At 31.1% G+C, this 20,554-nt stretch overlaps 1 protein-coding gene across 1 annotated transcript; it reads right to left on the bottom strand.

The window, feature by feature from the left end:
• Positions 1-1,029: 1,029 nt before the first annotated feature.
• Positions 1,030-18,909, bottom strand: LOC137932912 (uncharacterized). The gene is made up of 7 exons (XM_068776598.1): positions 18,819-18,909; positions 7,252-7,358; positions 5,232-5,327; positions 4,155-4,290; positions 3,197-3,330; positions 1,610-1,826; positions 1,030-1,172 (listed from the first exon to the last, which is right to left on the bottom strand). The coding sequence occupies exons 1-7, from the start codon at positions 18,907-18,909 to the stop codon at positions 1,030-1,032; spliced, it is 924 nt and encodes a 307-aa protein (XP_068632699.1).
• Positions 18,910-20,554: the final 1,645 nt, after the last annotated feature.

Raw genomic sequence — 20,554 nt, forward strand, 5'->3', positions numbered from 1 at the left:
GTGATTATTTTTATAAGCAAGCTTAGTATATTTTTATTGTTTATTATGTACGTTGAATGTTTACGATAGCGGTTTGACTAAGAGACGTGTTATCAATGGGGGTGTCTGTCCTTCACCAAAGCAATTAATTAGGTCACACCTATTTTTCTAATTCAGTCTCATAATTGCGCGTACATAAGTAATAATTGAAAGCTAAAGATATTTCTTTAAATTTGCTCAAAGAAAACACTGCCTCACAGCGCTTTTTGTATTTCATATTTTTTTTAATCTGTTCTTTTATTAATAATATTATTATTAATAAATTGACCTAAATTCAATTTTATTTATTTAACCTTTTAATTCACGTCATAATTTTACACAAATGGATGTCGTGGTTTTTTGGGCAAAGGATTAATAATTAGATGATTTGGTACTTTTCAAGAATACATGGATTTATTCAAATATTACAGACAATTAAAGGAATATTTTGGGGCAAATGTACTGTTAAAGAAAAGGGTTTTATTAAGTATTATTTACAAAATTTATACATAGCCTAGCTTTACGCCTTTATCCGCATAAGTTAAAAAAAGACCTGAAACATCGGTTCGACGAATTTATCAGAGCTTAAATTCGTACTTTATATACAAATAGCAAGAATACCTATTTAATATTTAAATTTTTATTACACAATACAACCACGATAGTTTTATTAATTTAACATTAACACACGTATTTATTAATAATGCATAAAAGTGTTGGCCGAAAAGTTTAAAGTAACGCTATTTTGAAATTATTAAATTATAATATATTTATACGTTAAAAAATAATTCTTAGGTGTAGAATAAAATAAAGATTTTGATCCATCGAATTTAGACAATAAAATGAGGATACTATAAATATATTCATAAATTTTGTAAATACTCGTTTACATTTTAGGCTTTCCAAATTTTATATTACATTTTATTTTTCACGCCTAATAAATATTAAAATTTTGACATTCAAAAAACATAACGTTGGCGTATATTTCTGCTAAGAACTTATTCTATCGCTTCAATGGGACTTTATATAGCACATCAACAACATTAAAACGACAAGCACACACTGAAGTTGACAGCGATTTGTAGAATTTTGCTCGGGGCTGACGATCTTGACTGGAAGTTGAGTGGGAGGCGGTTCCATTCGAATTACGTTTACTGCAAATTAGCATACACTTAGATAATTGACCTATTTAAATATTTATTAACAACAAGTATATTTAAAATTAACGTGAACGTATCGTAATAACTACAGAGATTCTATATAACGAAATTATAGTACGAAACATTGAAAATTTAGAAAAATTATTAGTATATTTTTAATTTGCCAACATAATTTTACGTACCTTAGTAATATTATAACTGCAAATTAAAATTTAAAAAACATTAATTTGAAATTTAATTAGATATGAAATACCTAATGGTTTTCAAACAGACGATTTTATTAAAAATACTCGTACCATATATATTTAATTACAAATATTTGATCACATCTTATCGACCTAAAATGCCGGGTTTTAAGTAAATGATCAAATATATATATAAATTCGTACACAATTTTTTTAAATGTTTTTGTTCAAAAATTCGATACTTACCGGAAACCGTGTGATTTTGTAGATCGGCGAATCCTTCACCGAGATTTGCATAGCTTGGTATAGTGCTAAGGCAGGTGATCTCCACGGTCTGATTGGGAAGCAGTTGCAGGCTCGACAGCGGGAAATGGAGCGAGGAGTTTGTTAGAGAGAGCGGCATTCCATGGTGGTGACGGTGAACATTCCACGTACCGTGCGGTTCTATCAATCTCTCGTCCACCTTTTTATGTACAGGACATGTATTGAATAATTAAAGTTTTCTTGAGTAATAACTAGATAAAACCAAATTGATTAGTACACACTAATAATATCATAGATGGGAGTAAGAAAGTTCATTATGGTATTGTTAACTTGGTTATAAACTTTATTTTTTTAATTAAATGAAACTAAATAAATGATTGAACTAAATATTGATCAGTAGATTCTTTAACCACAATAGAGATAGGTTGTAAAGATAATAAATATCACAGTATTTCAATTCAAATTAAAAATATTTTTATGGAAACGGATGTTTACGTACGTTTTTGAATTGTCGATTATTTTAAAATTATAAGTAGTCATCTACCACTCTCTCAGAACGCTGATCTGTTGAGAAGAGCCGACCAGAAACCAAAAAGATGCTCTTTTAAATGCAATTTAACAATTTCTTATGTATTCATTATAATAACAATCAAGTAAATCAGTCAATAATCCAAGATTCACATATTTCGATCAACTAAAAACTTATTTTATAAAACATAGGTATTTTATATTTTAGATTTAAAACTAAGAAAAAGATGGTCTAAGGTATTACAAAATTTTATTATTTATGCGTACACTCAGACCCTCAAACAATACGCTAACTTTTTGAAAGACGAAATTTTGACCTTATGGTTAATTTTTATTTCTTTTGTTTATCATGTGCCTGTCATTTATATATAGAATTTTAAGTTACTGCGCGTAAATAATATGTTATTAAAACACATTGCGAAGCAAGTACAATTGTCATCAAAACTATTAACATTATTTAAAAAATAAGATTTTATTAAATGTAATTGGATTAGCAGAACTTGTAACCATATCAGAAGAAAACGGAAACAGAACACACTCGTGCGAGTGTCATCGTGGAATCTGAACAACAATGTAAGTCATCACATTTAAATTTCGTGTAGTTAGACTCTTCCATTCCGTGAACTCATGTCAGATGAAGCTATAAAAGCTTTAAGGCTAACAGCATTGACTTCATCAGAAACAAAAGGAAAAAATAATGACTCTATTAGTAGTGATATAGTTTTAAATAGTCACAAGTTTCTTTTTGTTTAAGTTGTAATTATAATTTATAATTGTTATCTAAGTTTAAATGAAATCGCATAATTTTGGCGAGTACTTTCCACTTACATGTTATAGATAAGAAAAACAAATGAGATACTAGCAATGCACTAGAATTAGGAGACCACAATTCTGCAGTAAAGATAATTAGGAAAGCTAACAGCGATTATTGTGAAGAAGAATGACTATTCACAATCATCAAGGAAAATCAATAAGAATAATGTAAAAATTGTAATTAAGTATATATACATTTATGTAAAAGCAGAGTTTATGTTGATTTACCTTCATGTGGTTAATGAACCAGGTGAGATGCGGCGCAGGATGGGCGGGAGCACTCTGGCATGTTGCTTCTAAATTCTCGTTGGACGATAGTTTCTTGTGTTTAATTTTAATTTTTGGACGGTATTTCTGGCGGACTGAAAGGTTATCCAATATCTTTAGTTTTATTTTTCATGCGTTTTTTCGTCACCTTCCATATTTGTGATTTAATATTATTATGTGCAAAAAGTGTACTTGAGGTGAATAATTAAAACTTTCTCAAGGAAAAATTGTAATACATTTAGCTGAGGATATTAGTCACAATATTGCACCGTATAAGGCTTTATCATCATTTCATCCGTAAGTCTTTCACTACTAGATAGGCCTTTCCCATAGTTATCTCATAAGATCGGTAACCATTTAGACTTTTCCAACGGTCTTAAATATGTCGTCTTATGATGGGACTCCGTATGCTGTCGCTTACATCAAAATTTAAATAAAGTTCATAAAATTAAGTTTTTTTTTTGTTTAACACGGTCACTGCGGTATTGTTTGCACGCGAGTTTCAACTAGTGTTTTGTGAGATCATATATACCCCAAAAAAAATTTTTTTTAATTGCGGCCTGAGGTCATATTTGCTCTCAGACACTGTTGGTTTTAAGAAAATGTCAATCAATAACGCATTGATATATCATTGTTTTTAATATATAACCATAAATAAATGGAATAGTCATATATTTCTAGTTCAAAGTAATCACTGAAATATTCCTGCCAGAGAGCGCGAATTTTCTCTACGCACACGATGCAAGGTATGCGTAGATCAATATGCCCGCATGCAACAGTAAATATGTTAACAAAAAAATTCGACTTTGACCTTTAATAAGAAAATTATTCACTGGCCTTACATGTGATGACATTGTAAATTTCAGAACAAACTGTTTCATTTGAATTGGTAGTGGAGAGTTATTAGAACATTACTCACCAATGACGTTTAATTCGTGAAGTCTGGACACTTTTGAATACAAGGGCGTCTCGAGTGCGATCTCGCAGGCGTAAGACCCGGACGCCGAGAAATCCATTTTCTCCAATGTTATGGACGTGGGCGTCAACTTAAACAACTAAAACAAATACTTTTTAAATTGTTTTCTACGTAAATATATTTTATTCCTCCGATATTAATGACTACCTTATATAAATAGTATAAATTTGTAGGAAAAATAAAATTAAACATACGTTTATACAATAACTAAATTCAGTAAACAAACTAAGATATTGTATAAGTATAGATGGCAAACAACAAACTAATTACATAAACATTATAATAGTTCAAAAGTGCGTGCAATCGAACGAGTAACGTAACTTTTTCTTTCCACAACAATATAATTTTAAAATCTACAACAGCGGGATCCAATACGCACCGCATCCAATACCAATGTGTCTTAAGCAGTAAAATTAGAGTAAACTGAAGGCGCTTCGAGAAAACATTCCATGACCTCGAGGCCCAGTTCCAGTAAGAGACAACATACATGAAGAAAGTTCACTATTTGACGAGCGATGCCGTCTTTATTCCTAGAGTGTGTACTTTTAGGTAGCACACAACTGAGTTATGTTATTTAAAAAAAATCCTTAGCTTCTTATTTGTTTTTCCATGAATTGTTAAAATCCGCTCAACTTTTATAGCCCACCCTGTATTTAGTATGAACGACGAGGATTTGAAAATAGCGGTTGCATAAAAATAATATTAATTAAATTATAAACATTTTAGGAGACCAACATTCTATAAAATATAGTCATTTTTAGGCGTATATAGTATATAGCTAAGAATCGTTTTGTCTCGTCAGTGGTTACGCAAAATATAATAATTTGAAAATAATAAACAAATATAACAAAAATAACATATATTTTTGTATATCATCATCGATATGTGTAAGCTAGTAAGTCTTGTATAATTAATAAAAAAATTAAAAACAACGCATTCATGTCTGTGTCCTTAGCACAGATAATAAATATACAAATTAAAACGTACTGTCTAATATTTAAATTATTTTCAAGTACTTACGTTCATTTCAGCTCCGGTAAAATTGAAGGTCTCAAAGGGCGGGTCCCTTCCGCGCACGTACTTCATGATCCTTTGACCGTGTTTGAAAAACACTACCTGTTGATAAATTTGACTCTTATTAATTAATAAACTTTTAAAGAACAATGCAATGGACAGAAATGATCCGAAAAATTAAAGAAATCGTTTTCACAAAACGAAGCGTAAAGAAATTTTAGGAACTTCATAAAAAATTCTATAACAGCGTGAAGATTTTTTAAATCATAATAGGGCTTGAGAATGAATTGTTCTAACTACTATATTAAGTATATTTAAGAAATTACACCAAAACAAAAAACCATCTTAGTGACCTTGTCTGACCTGGTCCCTTTGTAGTAAACTCTCCTCATATCAAGTCGCGTTTTCAACCCTTCGTAGCTATAAGTTGAAAGATATCTTTCATGGGAGTTCAATCTGATTCTAGTTTATGTAAAATTGGGCTATTGGCATTTTGTCATTTTTCTTATGACGTAAGTAGACACTTTTAATGATTCTATATAAATAAAAGAAACTAATACTAAAAGTAACATTAACTGTAATTTTCCATCCGAGTTTATTGTTTCACAGAACGCGTCCGGAATTCTCGTAGCTCTAAGTTGAAGGATGTTATTATAGAGAAGTGCAATTATGATTCTAGTGTCTGTTAAATCGAGGTTTTCTGCCATTCTTCCCTTTACGTAGACAAGCGGTCACACAACAAATGAAGCCAGCTTTAAAGGTAACATAATTTGTCATTTTTGTCATTTTATTATAGGCACTGTTTTGATTTAATGGGCTTACAATGTGTTCTTTGTTTCAAATTGATATGGCTATCAGTGACAGCCAGTACAGAACGGTGCAACACGTCGCACCGTCATTTAAAAACTGAATTAATTGCAAATAAAATTTCTCATTTTCATCAATTTAAATATTTTGCGCCCATCGTGTGATAAAGCGCACTGGATTTTTTTGTGTTCTATTTTAAAATATAGGCGATATGTGAAATATGAAGAAAACAATCAAATAACTGTCTATTTTATAATCAACAACAAAGATAAATTATAATAATTACCAATACAGAAATAAATCGATTTAAAAGTTTTCATGTTTATATTCTATAATATTTTAAAAGTTTAACGAATAAAGAATTTAGTGTGTATTTTAGTATTTTCATCTAATTATCCTGGATTTTTTTAGAAAAAAATGGGAGACTGTTTGTTGGCAATTTTTTTTAATAACTAAACAGTATTCCTTCTAATCCTTTATAATCAAAAATAGTATGAATCATTCCACGATCAAATAAATAATACGTTTTATTTAGGTTTTTATTTTATATGAATAAGAAAGCTTTTGGTGAAGTCTTCACTTATTTCATTAAATTGTATGTGTGTAAAATATATATATATATATTTTGGTTAAAATTAAGATGTAATAAATTATAATCTCTTCCCTTTTTAATATTTTTTATTTATTATCGGTATATGTTTTGGTCGTTAAATAAATCTAGGTATTATTGAATGATATTATGGATCTTATTAAAGTTAGTTAATTGTTGTAGCTCGCCCTTTACTTGTCTTGCTTTTTGCAAGTGATTTAAATTTACTTTTGTGTTTATCATAGTCACAATTTATTATTTTGATTGTTAAATAACATGTATAAAAATCTTAATTTATGTATGTAAAGTATGTATTTAGAGATAATTTATACAATCAATATAGTAAAAGATATACGATACAATATGAGAGTAAAAATGATGATTGTAAATCAAAAAGAAATAGATTTTTTTCCAAAACACTTAATGCATTAAATATTAGGCTAGGAAGAAATTCCAACGGTCTTGTCTGCTCTCTTTATAATAAGCGCTATCAAATAATTTTCCGTTTCGTTTGTATTAAATGTTGAAATGTTAGAAGCGAGCATAACAAAAAATTTTCAATGTGTATTTACAGGAGTGTTTACACTAACGAAGTAGTCGTAAACATGTACGGAGGAATTGTTTACGCACCTTGTAAAGGGACTCTGGATCAACATTGTGCTCGCAACGTAAGACGGCGCTGTGTCGATGTACAACGAAGCGCGGAGCTCGCAGCTCCACCCATACGTCCGACATGCCTGCCACTGTAGAAATATTTGTTTAGCACACAGTTATGCAAGTGAGAAACATTGTAACAGCGTTGTACATAAAGTCATGTAGGTCAAATGACTTATTCAAACGAAAAGGCGTGTTGCAAGTAATTGCTTTCAATAATATTAAATTTCTTATTACGTATGATTTTCTTAATAACAACTTTTTTGTGGAATAACTTTATTTAAAATATGTAGTTGAATCACAAGAATAGCACAAATAAATTAAATGAGATATGTTATCAAACGATTCCTTTAGATTTGAGAGTTGTAATAAAAAAGTAATCTATTATCTATTATATTTGTAAAACGAACCGATGTAATGTCCATGAATTGTCATTAAATAAATACATTCAGTAAGTTTATTAATTGAAAACTTATGTATGAAAACTATAAAAGTGTAAAGGATTTTTAAATTATATTATCACTCGGGAATGAATCACTCTAACTGCTGTGTACAAAATATTGTGAAAGTTATTACAAAAAAGAAAACCGTCGGAGTTGGCTGTTTCTCAGAACGCGTTCGGAGCTCTCGTAGCTCAAGTTGAAGGATGTTATTATAGAGGGAAGGCAATTTTGATTCTAGTGTCGTTTAAATTGTGGTTTTCAGCCATTCTTTTCATAACGTTCACAAGTGGTCACTTTAAATGATCGTGTGTGGGTAATAAAGTGAATAAATGAAGTCAATTTTAATAGTTATATAATCTGCCGTTTTCTATCCATTTATTATACGAATTTCATTGATTTAAAGGGCTTAAAATGAGTTTTTTTTTGTTAAAAATTAATGAATGAAGTAGTGTATTTATACCAAATCAAATTTCTCATTTGCATTATTACATCATTTCGACTATTTTTGAGCCTGTAAATTTTCACAAAAAATTATCCCAATTAGATAAAAAATAAATAAACATCTTATCATTACGTATCGTATTAGGTTAACCATTATAATAAATAACTATATTAATTTGATTACCTATTTAAATATATGATTTGTGAGGATGAGTTCCTGAAGAAATACTTAAAAGAAGTTTACATTGTTACCAAGACAGCAATCAAAATCATAAGAGACATAAGTAATGTGTTGTTGCTCATATAAACTATTAGATAACAATACATATGACTTAATTAGTTTGTTGAACAAACTATTTTTCAATTAACTAAATTAAAGGACAATGACAGAATTCCGTCCTTGGGGTCCGTTCCTACACAGTAAGGTAGTAGGCAAGGAGGAAGAGCTGCCCTAAGTCTTCCAATTCTGTCATTGTTCATTTGTGCCACCGATACCGCCTGTACCTTGTGTACATAATATATACATAAATTAAAGGAATTCCTTATGTTTTCGTCAATGTATAATTATTCTTTTAAATTTTTTTAGTCACAATTACTTTCATTCCTTTCCATACTTTCCTTCCATACATCGCCTCACTTCCTTCGCCTTCCCTCTATATAATCGTATATTGGGGAAGCAGATTCCTCCTTAATGAATGAGAACGGAAAGAAATGTGTCCCACCAAAGTAGTAGACGATTTAGTGGCTTTCTACTAATATCAGATAAAGTTCACTTTTGATTTGATTGTAATTATGAATCAGTGTAGGAAATGTATTTTATTTATTTAAGAATTTTGTCGTTACATTTTAACAAAATATAGAAACAGAAATGAAGATAGACTAGGCTGCTGATGTCTATCAGATTGAATAATCTTTCAAAATATCTGTATACGAAGAAATATATAATTTTAAAGAATCGAAAAATATCACATAATGATAGAAATATATCAAAGAACTGAATTATAACTGTGATCAGGACAAGACAAAATTGTGATGATCTTTCTGGAACAAAGTATTGTATCCTTTGAGACGAATCGGTGCTCTTCCGACTGAGTAGGGATTAATCTTTTCTAGTATACAGTAACAAAAAATTACTTGGCGTTGTACAACCTTCTATGTTTGCCTAGATGGACGATGAAGATCCTCGAGTCTGACGCCCAGGACTTCTAAATTTTTCTTTGTATCTTCTTTTCGACACGTAGAGAATAGCTCTTTTCAATTACATAGAATTTAATAAACTTTGTTACGCATTTTTTCACTTTATTTTACTTACAACTTACAATTCTTTACTTTCAATGTTATATAACTAAGACAGATTAAGTAAAAATAAATCAGTTTAGCGAATAAATAATGCACAAAATAGTTTTGGTCGTAAAATCATGCTTCATAGCAATTACTTTTTAAAACTTTAACGTAATATTGTAAGTTCTCGTTTTGTTAAAGTTCTGCGTTGCGTGTAAAATTTCAAACAACTCGCGCTATTTATAGTCATTACAGATCATTACTCTCTTCCTGTACACTTTTTGTCTAAATATTTGTAAGAAAGAAAAGTGAAAGCATTGCTATTGTTCTTGTAAGAATAGGCATTCGTGTTTTGATTCTTAAGTTTCACTGAAAATAACTTGAAGCTATTCTGTGCTACTCGTCGACAGATATACATCGGCTATTTTTATCAAGAAAAGAGGTCGATAAAATTTTCATCCGATTGAGCCAAATTAAGGAAATCCGAAATTTAAATTGATTTGAACTACCTTTTTCGAATTCATTTAAAATTAAACATTTCGATTTACAAAAATGTATGTTTACATTAAATAGAATTAAAACGTAATTGATGTAATACGTATTTTAAAAATATTACAAGGTCTCTTTTAGTAAAATCATTATCTTCGTAAAGTATGAATCATGATCATGTTGCATTTCATTGAAAAGTATGTGTAGTATCAAAACTGTTTACTTTTCTCAAACATGTTGTTAGAGTGACTTGGCGAGATTTAGGAAATAAATGTTTCAATGTCGGACATTTTATTACTACTAAAACAATACTTCTGTTAAGATAAATTTTGACTCCGTTTTTTCAATCCAAATATAGCTTCAGTAGGCTACACTGATTTCAAGTCTAGTCACATGATAAAATAAAAGATATTTATAAAATCATTATAACTCTAGGAAATATTGTGAAGAAAGTAGCATGTACTTATATTCCCGAAAAATATGAGATCTACTAATTCGCACTGACCCCATGTGGTGGATTGCACGTACGCCCTCTCTAAGACGGAGTCACTATTCACTAGAATGGAAGGGTTTTAGCGGGTACAACAACATAGTCAACCCCATGACTTAGATTTACTTTGACTAAGTCTTTTTTTAAATGTGCTACAGACCGATGTCCTAGAGATTCTTGTATAAATTTTAAGCATAATTATCATAATCAAGTTTAGTGAAGATATCCAAGAATATCTTAAGTTTAATAAAAAAAATAGATAAAAGTTTTTACATTTGCACCGATGGTCGCTGCGGTTGAAAAACTTAGAAAAGATTTTTATTTACTCAAGAACGGACAGACGGAGAGCTGGGGACTGTAAGCCGATAAAATGCAAATTCTGTTCCGCAACGGTTCTTTTAGCTGAGAGATGGAGATTCCGTCTCTGGTTACACGAGAGGAAATTGCACGGATGGTCAATTCTATCTCGTACGTTTATATTACCTAGTGCAATTGGTCTTCGCATATAGTATCTACAGTTTATATTATGCTTGTCGTTTGATAGTATTTTTATCAATGTTTGATAAAACGAATGAAGGGTTATAAAATAACAATAACCTGAAGCAAAATAAATGAGAACTTTCTAGAGTCAGGATGTATGCTATATTTTGTAAACCAGACCTGTTCAGCCGATATTAAAACTTAGATACCCTCCTATTTTAATTTATTTCGCTTTTAGCAAAAAGATTGTAGTCTAATCATAATTGCCCGTGAAGGGTTTAGGGAAATAAAACAGGACAGGGAAAATAAAGTGAGTTTGAATTGTGTATTTTGGAATATAGACTTTTGGAATCCACTGCATAAAAACATTGCAACTCTTCTATCATAAGTTATTTCCTAAGCTATATCTTTGTAAAGGGTTGAATTAGTACGAATGTATGTTTCTAAATGAAAACAGGAAAAAGCGTCACAGTAATACAACATAAACGATCTACTTCGAAGAATATTCCCAAGAGAATTACAAGGGAATTGATTTTTATAATGGACCGTCAATTGCTCGCAAACCTTATTTAATAGAAAGAGGGTAAAAGAAATTCTTACACTGTTCGACGGGATTACTCATTTATAAGATTTTTCAATAAAAACTTTATATTTCAACTAGCCGAGATTTGGTTTTGACAGGACGGAGTCACATATCACGCAGCCAATGAAACCATGAATTTATTTAAAAATAATTCTGAATGCATAATTGCAAGTATTTTACTGTCAGTTTCTTCTTTGCAATTTGAAACCACTGGACAGTTTTTTATGACGTTTCGTTAAAAAGAGAATCTATAAAGAAGCGATCGAACGGGATCGGGTTGCCTTCAAACTTGAAAATGTTATTGCCGAAATAGATCTGCCATTTTGTTAAAATTTGAATTTGGGCAAAAATAAAATCGGCAACTCTTTCGCGTGGCCGAGGTGAGGTTCACGGACATCGTTTTTCACTTTTTATAATTGCAAAACTTAAATTTTTTACGATACAATAAAAATTTCGAATGATTTTTGTAAATGTTTGACTTAATTTCGAATTTAAAGCATGGTTTTTCTTGTACGTACTTCAACCTGCAAAATTAATAATTTAATAGTAGTGTTTTTTTATTAAAGTTACAATAAAGATTAACTAAAAATATTTTAGTAAAATCTATTATTAGCTATAATAACTTGATATATTGGAGTTCAAGTGAAATGACTAAACGAAGTACCAATATAAAAAATTGATTTGTAAATTTGATGTACGGAAATGCGATTTCGAAACACAATATCCTTACGTTCGTCGACGTGCCCATAAATATATTCAGGATATGTGTAAAGCTCCTGTAATATGAATTATTTATTTTGTAGCGTTTTCCTCTTTGACGAATTCCTTACGACAGTTGTATGCGGGAACATTATCAGGCTGAAGGGAAAACATTGATTGAATATTATTATATTACATCAGAATGGTACTTCATATATTTATTTTTCTTCACATAATAATTTAAATTTGTGTACCCCTATTATGAATCTCTTAACTTTATCCTATATATGTTATATACGTGACTACGTAGTAAAGTCACTTGATAATTAAAAAAAATTAACGGTAAATTAATATTGGAAGTCTTTATATGATCACAATGACGTTACACAAAATTGTCGCTCTAACCGACAAAGGGTTCGGATTTTTCAAGACAGTCGTCGTTAGTACACGAAAACCATTTGAACCTATGTGTTATTGGAAGAAGAGTATCGCCGTAACTATGATTATTTTATTGCCCCTGTTACTGGGAGTTTCTCGTTCCTCTATCTTATTTTTGGGACGGGGATATATTTTACAATGATTTTTTTCACAAAATTTTACCCTTTCTCTCTCATCCTTCCCAATTTCTCTGTGTCTTCCTTCTTTCATATTTTTTATCATTCTCACAGCATTAATTTACATTGCATTCTCGCATCGTCTTCCATTCTTCGCAACATTTCTTGAAATTAATTATTTACATTTCCAACTATCTTTATGTTTATTTGCTTCATTTTTTTTATTTGGTGTTATTTTATGCAATACTATTATAACTTTCTCATTTTCTAAATAACAATGTCTTCTTCTTATACAGTTTTGTTACATTTATTTACATCAATTTATTAACTTATAACAAAACCACAGAACAGTGTGGTGAGTCTCTTCTTCTTCCAAAAGGGAAGTGATGCTGCCGTACGTAATGATCTTGTCTATTTCCATTTCACAAGTCACTCTAAACCCTTCGTACACAGTACAGCAAATAATACCGTAACTATATAAGGGATGGAGGAGTTCCTAAGATAGCGCTTTTTAATACCCTTTCTACTCATACTGGCTTTAAAAAATTAAAACAGGGAAGGACGCCATAGAACTTTCTAGAAAGAATTTATATAATGGAAGGTATATGGTGAAATTACAGATGCCCACGAAGAGCTAGGTTTTCAACATTGTACGACTTATGGCCGAGACATGAAAGCGTGAAGCTGTTGTCCACAGACCTGTCTTTCGAGATTTAGTACTGAAGGAACATACTACGCAATCTCTAGACAGTAAAAAAAACGAAAATATTACCATACTCATAGACGTAAAAGTCGAGACATACATTAATCATCTACTGTACATGCGTTTGATTATTTTGATCGCTTCACCCGAAAACGTAGTTTTAAAATACTCAAAAAATACTCAAAACCTCAATTGATGCTTCCAATTTGGGAAAATGGATATCTGACGGGAGATGGTTTACATTCAAAAGGAAAGAACTGCGATCGCAGATAAATCTTCAGTCAATTTTTTTTTATTAAAAGTTAACGCCACACTTGTGTATGGTTCCATGGGCTGGGATGCGCGGCATTGATTTAGTTTGAGTACCTTTAATGTAAAAAAAATTATAACCACTTTATTACATTTAAAATCATAATATACACAACAACATACAAACAATTAGACAAAATATTATTCAAAGGGAATCTACGATCGAAACAAGGGACTCGAACCTTTGTATCTCCTGCCTTGGTAATTATATGTTTTACGAGGGTTAATTATGATTGTCCTCATTATGGGTTAGGTGCGTGTAGGTGGATTATTTGCTTAAAACATCAATACGTTTTACGGTTAGAGTACATTTAAACTGTACTGAGAAAATATATCAAACTTTAGTAACTAGTTGTAACTTGTTTTATACTTTTTGCTTTTAATTTTTTCTAGTAAATTGTTACTAATAACCTTTTAATATTACAGAGAGGCGATGTTATACACATTGCCCACATACACGTTATTGTCAATGCTGGTTTGTAGTTCGGTCACGTTAAGAATAAAGTGAATCATTATTGTTCGCAGGCCTGATTTGAAATTCAAGTTCACTATGAAGACCTACTTTTGTATGCAACAGCTAATTGGGATCCGTTGGATTTTATTGGTTAGTTAACTTCATTCTTAACACGGTTGGACTATAAAATGGAAATATACTTGATATTAAGCGACAATTTCCATATTATACTATTTCTGAATTTTTAACGTACATTTCCGGACCTAGTTTACTATTTCGGTGCTACACGTGCTGTGACGCCGTATGTCTAAATGAGGCATTAAGTCACCAAATATATTATTTAATCGAGAGTGCAAAACGACTGAGAGTCGAGGGGTAAAATAGCCTGTCTATTTCCGCTCCGACATGGTACTTCTCGCAGTCTATGGTCCAATGGGTAAGTGATAAACGGAGCCGTAAAACCTGTAGTTGGTACTAGGTAAGCGTGTGATTCGGAGCAACAAGAAGGAGTACGTCATGGAACCCTTACTTCAGATCCCAATGGGGTTTACGCACTGCTACTTAAATTGTTAGTGGCAGCAATACTTATTAAAGATTAACCAAGAATTAAAGAAGGAAATACATGGCTTCTGAGCCCAACGCAGCAAAAGTCATGGATGTGTCCCGGATAGGTTCTGGCAGGAATGACCTTCGTAGATTTAAAACAATCAACGGGTTTAGAATAGACGGAGTAAGAATGTCTTAATTATCTACCTACTTGTACAATTTATTTTTTATTAATATATCACAACGTTACAATGGCTTGAACTGATTTAACTGAAGTGTGTAATTTTAAACCATTTTAATGTCACTTTGTGTAGCGTGGATAAATAACATTATTGCCGCAAGCTATTTACTATATCCCATCTTTGCTTGCACCTAGTAATTATTTATAAATAAAAATAATGAAAGACGTTTTTGTGAGCAGGGGTGATGCTATATAATTAACAAATACGACTTTCGAATTGACCGAATCAGTAAATTACAGATATCGAACTTGACCTACTAAATTACAATGCCTTCAGTAACAATATATTAATACAATGGATTTACATTTTATGTATTGTACTTACCAATTGTGATTGCAGAGAAATAAAACGAAAATATAAATGATAACTTCACTTTACGTGGCTCCATTATTCCCTGCACCTTTCACAACCACTCACTAGTGTCGAATATTATCACTATTATACTGAAGTAACACATTGTTTTTCGTATGTCACCACCTGAAACAATAATTAATATTATTTATTATTTTATAATTAATTATTTTATTTATTTCATGTCTCAAATTTGGTTTCTACCTTTTGATAGTTTTACATATTAGTTTATACTTTCTTTATTTTTAAGTTAAGATTGAACGATCAAGATTCAATTAGCATTATCGAGGTTATATCGTTACATAACTCAAGTGGATCCTTTCACGACTTTAGTTTGTTATTTCTCCTAACTTTACCTTCTCATTTAAAAAGAGCGCTTCGCTTTAATATCATTTGATAGAGTTGAAAATTCCCAATCATAACACACAGTTCCTCAACAAGTTATTTACTGTACGTGCTGTTCGTCTGTTGAATGAGTCACCTGTGCCGATAACAAGAGCTGAAGCTCTTTGGCCTTTTAAAAGTCCTGTATTTCTTTCCTTATACATATGGAATTTTTAATGTTTTTATGTACTATAGTTTCTATTATATGTATTTTATTAATAACTATAATAGCAAATAATCAGTAAATTTTACACCTAGTGCCTACATTTTTTCCTTTAATATTCCTATAATATATTAATATAAAAAGAAGAATTACATCTCCTTTTTTCTAACCAATCGACAACCTCTTCTATTACATTATACACCTTTTTCATATATTCTAAGGATGTTTGTAAGAAATTGGGGAATGCGATAATTTCATCAATTTAACTTCTATATGGTTATTGTAGTGATTACATGTCATCCTGGTAATGTTAAATGAAGTAATAAATAAAAGGTAATTCTTTCATGCAGATTGATTATTATGAAAGATTCATTCTCGTTCAAGCCTAAGAGTTTAAGCATTAATTCAAACATGGTACACAGCCAAAAGGATTTATATACTAGATAGTATGATAAAGCGTTATTAAGCTTCTTATAGGCCTCATAAAAAGACTCAAGGTTACCAAGAGGGCAATGGAAAGGCAAACTTGAAGTTTTGTTACGTGATGGAATCAGAAATAAAGAGATTTGCAAAAAAACCAAGGTCACCGAGGTAGCTCGAGAATTGCTCGTCAGAAATGGTTGTAGGTGGAGCACTTCACTTGTGCAACTGGTGGTCATTGGAACTGAAAGGTTTTCAAGAGGGTACCATGTGCCGGTAGACGCGGCGATGGTAAGCGCCCCCACTAGGCAGACCGAAGATATAGGTAAGGTGGCAGAAAGTTGCTGGAAGCAGGTAGCACAAGACCGGCCATCGTGGCCATGTTCGGCAGAGGCCTATTCCTTGCAATGGGTCTGTATTGGCTAAAGAAGAAGAAGAACCTTATGGTAAGAGAAGTACGATATACATAGAATAATTAATGATAAAAACTTGTTTAGCACCGCAAATTGTAAATTATTTTTATCCACATAATCGTGGAAAGATTATCAATCATGATAATTTTAATCCACCCACTCCAAAAAGTTTACGGAGCGAATATATTCCATCAGACAAGTGATATGACGTAAATTAAATATTGACGTACAGCAACTTCGAACCAAATTTGTTGGTATGCTCAATCGATAGATAAGTTTAAAATAATATCTGAGCGTTTATTTATTCATACATTTTAGGTCAACTTTTCAGGAGTATAATATAATGAGTAAAAGTATTGCTTTACTAAGGTTTTACAATCCCGGAGACATTTTTTTATATTGTAATGTATAATATCCATAAATAATGTTACATGGAATTTTTTTCTATAAAATAAGAATCATAATTAGTAACTGAATTCATATTTATTGATATAATAGAATTAAAAATAAATAAAAATCATTAAAATTATTTTAGTTGGTATTAATACATTCCTTTAAAAGTTAAGGCTAGTTATTAATAGAGTCACGCACTCTCTTCATGATAAAATTCTTCACTGCCTATATTAAAGATTATTCTTGAATATAGAAAATAGTTTTCTTAAGAATCGTAAATACCATTTCTAGAATCGTATCTTAACAACCTTCTGTCGATCATGTTAGAGGAAGAGGAAAGAAAATCTTTCCTCAACTATTGTAAGAAGGTAGCAAAAACCGTAATAAAGAGAAATAAAACTTAATTATAGGCTCAAATATTGTCAGATAGGAAATTAAATAGTAAGTAAGCACTAGAGTAAAGAAAGAAATTAAATTAAATTGTAAATAAAAAAATTTCAATAAATGGAAGTAAAGATAAACACTGTGATAAATATATGTAAATAATAGAATGTAAAGCTGTAAAAAACTGAGATTTAGAGAAAACTGTAAATAAAGATATCTAGATTGTAGTGGTTTAGGATGGATGTGTGGCGAATAGGACGGAAGAGAAAGACTGAGAAAATTGTGGAATGAAAGATGTAGAGAGATAGATTATGTGATGAATGAAAGAAGAGAAAAATAATAAAGAAAACGTGAAGAAATCAATAAAAAAATAAACGACCCTGTCCTTCCCAAGGATTGTCTGGGTCATTTAAAACACAAAAACCTTGTGTCGATGTTTTGGCCTTTTTTCGGCATTATTACAAAATTTTGAACATTATTAAAGACATCTTGCTTATAAAACGTTGATAGGTAGTAAAAAATATTACGGTACACAACTATGCGATTAATAATAAGCGGTGGAAAAATTTAAGCTTCAATTTAATATCAGAAAAATATTTATTTTTACACTTTTTCTACAATTTATCCATAGCGGAGAACTTAATGACAAAGGCATTTTCTAAGTTAATCAATTCGGTGGTGCAAAGATAAATTAATGTAGGTAGGGGAAATAAGGAAATATCGCGAGAAAAAAAATAAGTAACACAAAAAAACCTTACATAAATACAGTAATGGCTACCATTAACTATATTCATATAAGACTGAGATATTCAATAATGAAATGTTTTTCCATAAAAAAATTATTGTAATGGTGTTTATGGCCGGACTAAGTATTATTGGTATTTTAAAATATATGTACTGCGTTGGGGTATAAGTTTGTAGTGTTTTAAGGAAGACATTAATGTAAAAAATAAACAATTATCACATATATAAGTTATTCATATATATATATATATATATATTCGCCAAGCTGTTTACAATCTCTTCCCAGGTTACACCAGTTTGATGACGTTCCGCCAAAAATCGTCTGGTTTGATGTTAAAAAAGTTGCAGAATCAATTTTGAAGGACCTCTTTTTTTATTGAAGTAAATGCTCTTCTTATTATTTGTCAGGGATCGGAGTGCAAGGCCCGGAGAATACGGCGGATGCTGTAGAACTTCCCATTTAAGCTATTGGAGTGCGATTTTGACGACTTGTGCAACATGGGGCCTGGCGTTGTCGTGAAGGAGTATGGCTTGACTATAAGCATCAGATCTTTTTCAGTCAAATAGCCTTACTCACGCGGTGTAGCTGGGTACTGTAGAGCTCCTTGTTGACCATGGCATTCTTTTTGAGAACTTCCCAGAGCACCACGACCTCCTACTAAACGCATATTATGATCTTCCAAAGAAGAAGGTCCGTCTTGACTTCTGGCTTTTGCGTATCTCCCTGAGCCATACGCTGCTTTATTTGCTTCATATGGAGATATAGCTACCACTTCTTCTATTTTAGTTCAAGGACCTTTCTGCTCCGTGAACTCAGTACCGATGAAGCTGTACAAGTCTTAGGGCTAACAGCATAAACATCTTCAAAAACAATACAATACATGATACTTCTTGTCTTCCATGGTGTTTTGGAACAGAAAGCGCTGTTTTTGACCGCATGTGTTTAATGGCGAGCGAGATGCCGAGAAGCCATTTGGAGGCGCCTTATTTTTTGTTTATATTTTTTCTCTGAGTTAGTTAGGCACCAAGGTTCTCAATTTTTCAGTAAATCCCATTAAATTAAGGTAATTGCAAATTGGAAATCGTTTTATGATCGCTATTAATTTTTTTTTCGCTAATTCATGACTGGTTCGGCGACGTTCTCTTTCAAAAGTGATTAGAGATGTTCTTCATCAAATTCAGAAGTGCGAGACATTGACGTCAAAGTCGCCATTGTTAAACTTTGAAAACTATTGACGTGCTTGCCTATGACACCTGTATACACGTAGCAAACGTCCCAGGCTAATTGAATAGCTTTTTAACCTCGAAGAAAAGCAGGTGTCGAAAACGTTGATTTTTGCCTCCTGGGTATTCCATTTCTTAGCCTCAAAACTAATAATGAATAATTAACTCAAAAATACAACTAACAAAGTATTGTAGAACAGAAACAGTTCTCCAAATGATTACTTAAACTTTGCCCAACAGCAAACAAATCGTAGTAGAACAGAAAAAAAAATATAAAAACGCTACGGACTTATTCCCCAACCCAATAGCAACATTGTTAGTTAATTTGTAAAGTTAACAGTATATTTAACCTTGGAACAGACGCAATAAGTTCACGTAAACGTCTATATGGAATTCAAAAGAATGATAGATTTATTGAATTTCTACCTGACGCGAGGAAACTTTGAGTCTAGATCTACTTTCGCAGCTTCTTTCATCTTAAGAATTGAAAATTAAGTTTGAAATGAGTTTACCTGATATTCGTTTCAATGGATTCATACAGTTTACGAATAAAATTTAAAGTTAATACCATACAACTTAATACATACATATTACAACAAGATATCTTAGTAATTACGTAATTATGAATGATATTTTAGTTTACTTAGCATCTTTGAAGAAATCAAATTGAATTAATTTGGAATGTATAAATCTCTGAGATTATACTGACGAAATTGATCTGAGTTCTCAGAAACACCTACCGAAGCGATATGTAAAAATTTTCGCTATTCTGTTTGTAAAAGAGTTTAAGTAATTTATTGAAACAGAAAAATATAACGACAAACTTAGCTGATCTTTAAATTTCACGCCATTTATTCATAACACAAATGTCAATTAACATTTTAATATTTTAACATATGAAAGTATTCTTAACTTTATTTAATCTTGGGATTTTTCAGCCAGCAAATCTAGTTTACTGCAATGAACAGACTTAAAAAATATTTCTGCTCGTTAAATATTTTTTATTTCTTCATTTTAATTATTTAAAGACGTCTTAGTATAATCGTCATGCTCTTCACTTTAACTTAAAATTATTAGTTTGAAGGTAAC

The sequence above is a fragment of the Battus philenor genome, unplaced genomic scaffold (genome assembly GCF_028537555.1).
Source record: "Battus philenor isolate CCGP_79_NKW_IND1 unplaced genomic scaffold, ilBatPhil1.0.hap1 SCAF_12, whole genome shotgun sequence".
In the NCBI taxonomy this organism is placed as follows: Eukaryota; Metazoa; Arthropoda; class Insecta; order Lepidoptera; family Papilionidae; genus Battus; species Battus philenor.

Coding starts and splice junctions, on each gene's coding strand:
- LOC137932912 (XM_068776598.1), bottom strand. CDS start 18,909: ATGCGTTTAGTAGGAGGTCGTGGTGCTCTGGGAAGTTCTCAAAAAGAA. Junction 4,291..5,231: donor TTACCGGAGCTGAAATGAAC/GTAAGTACTTGA, acceptor TATTTGTTTTAG/TTGTTTAAGTTGACGCCCAC. Junction 1,173..1,609: donor ACAAAATCACACGGTTTCCG/GTAAGTATCGAA, acceptor GCTAATTTGCAG/TAAACGTAATTCGAATGGAA.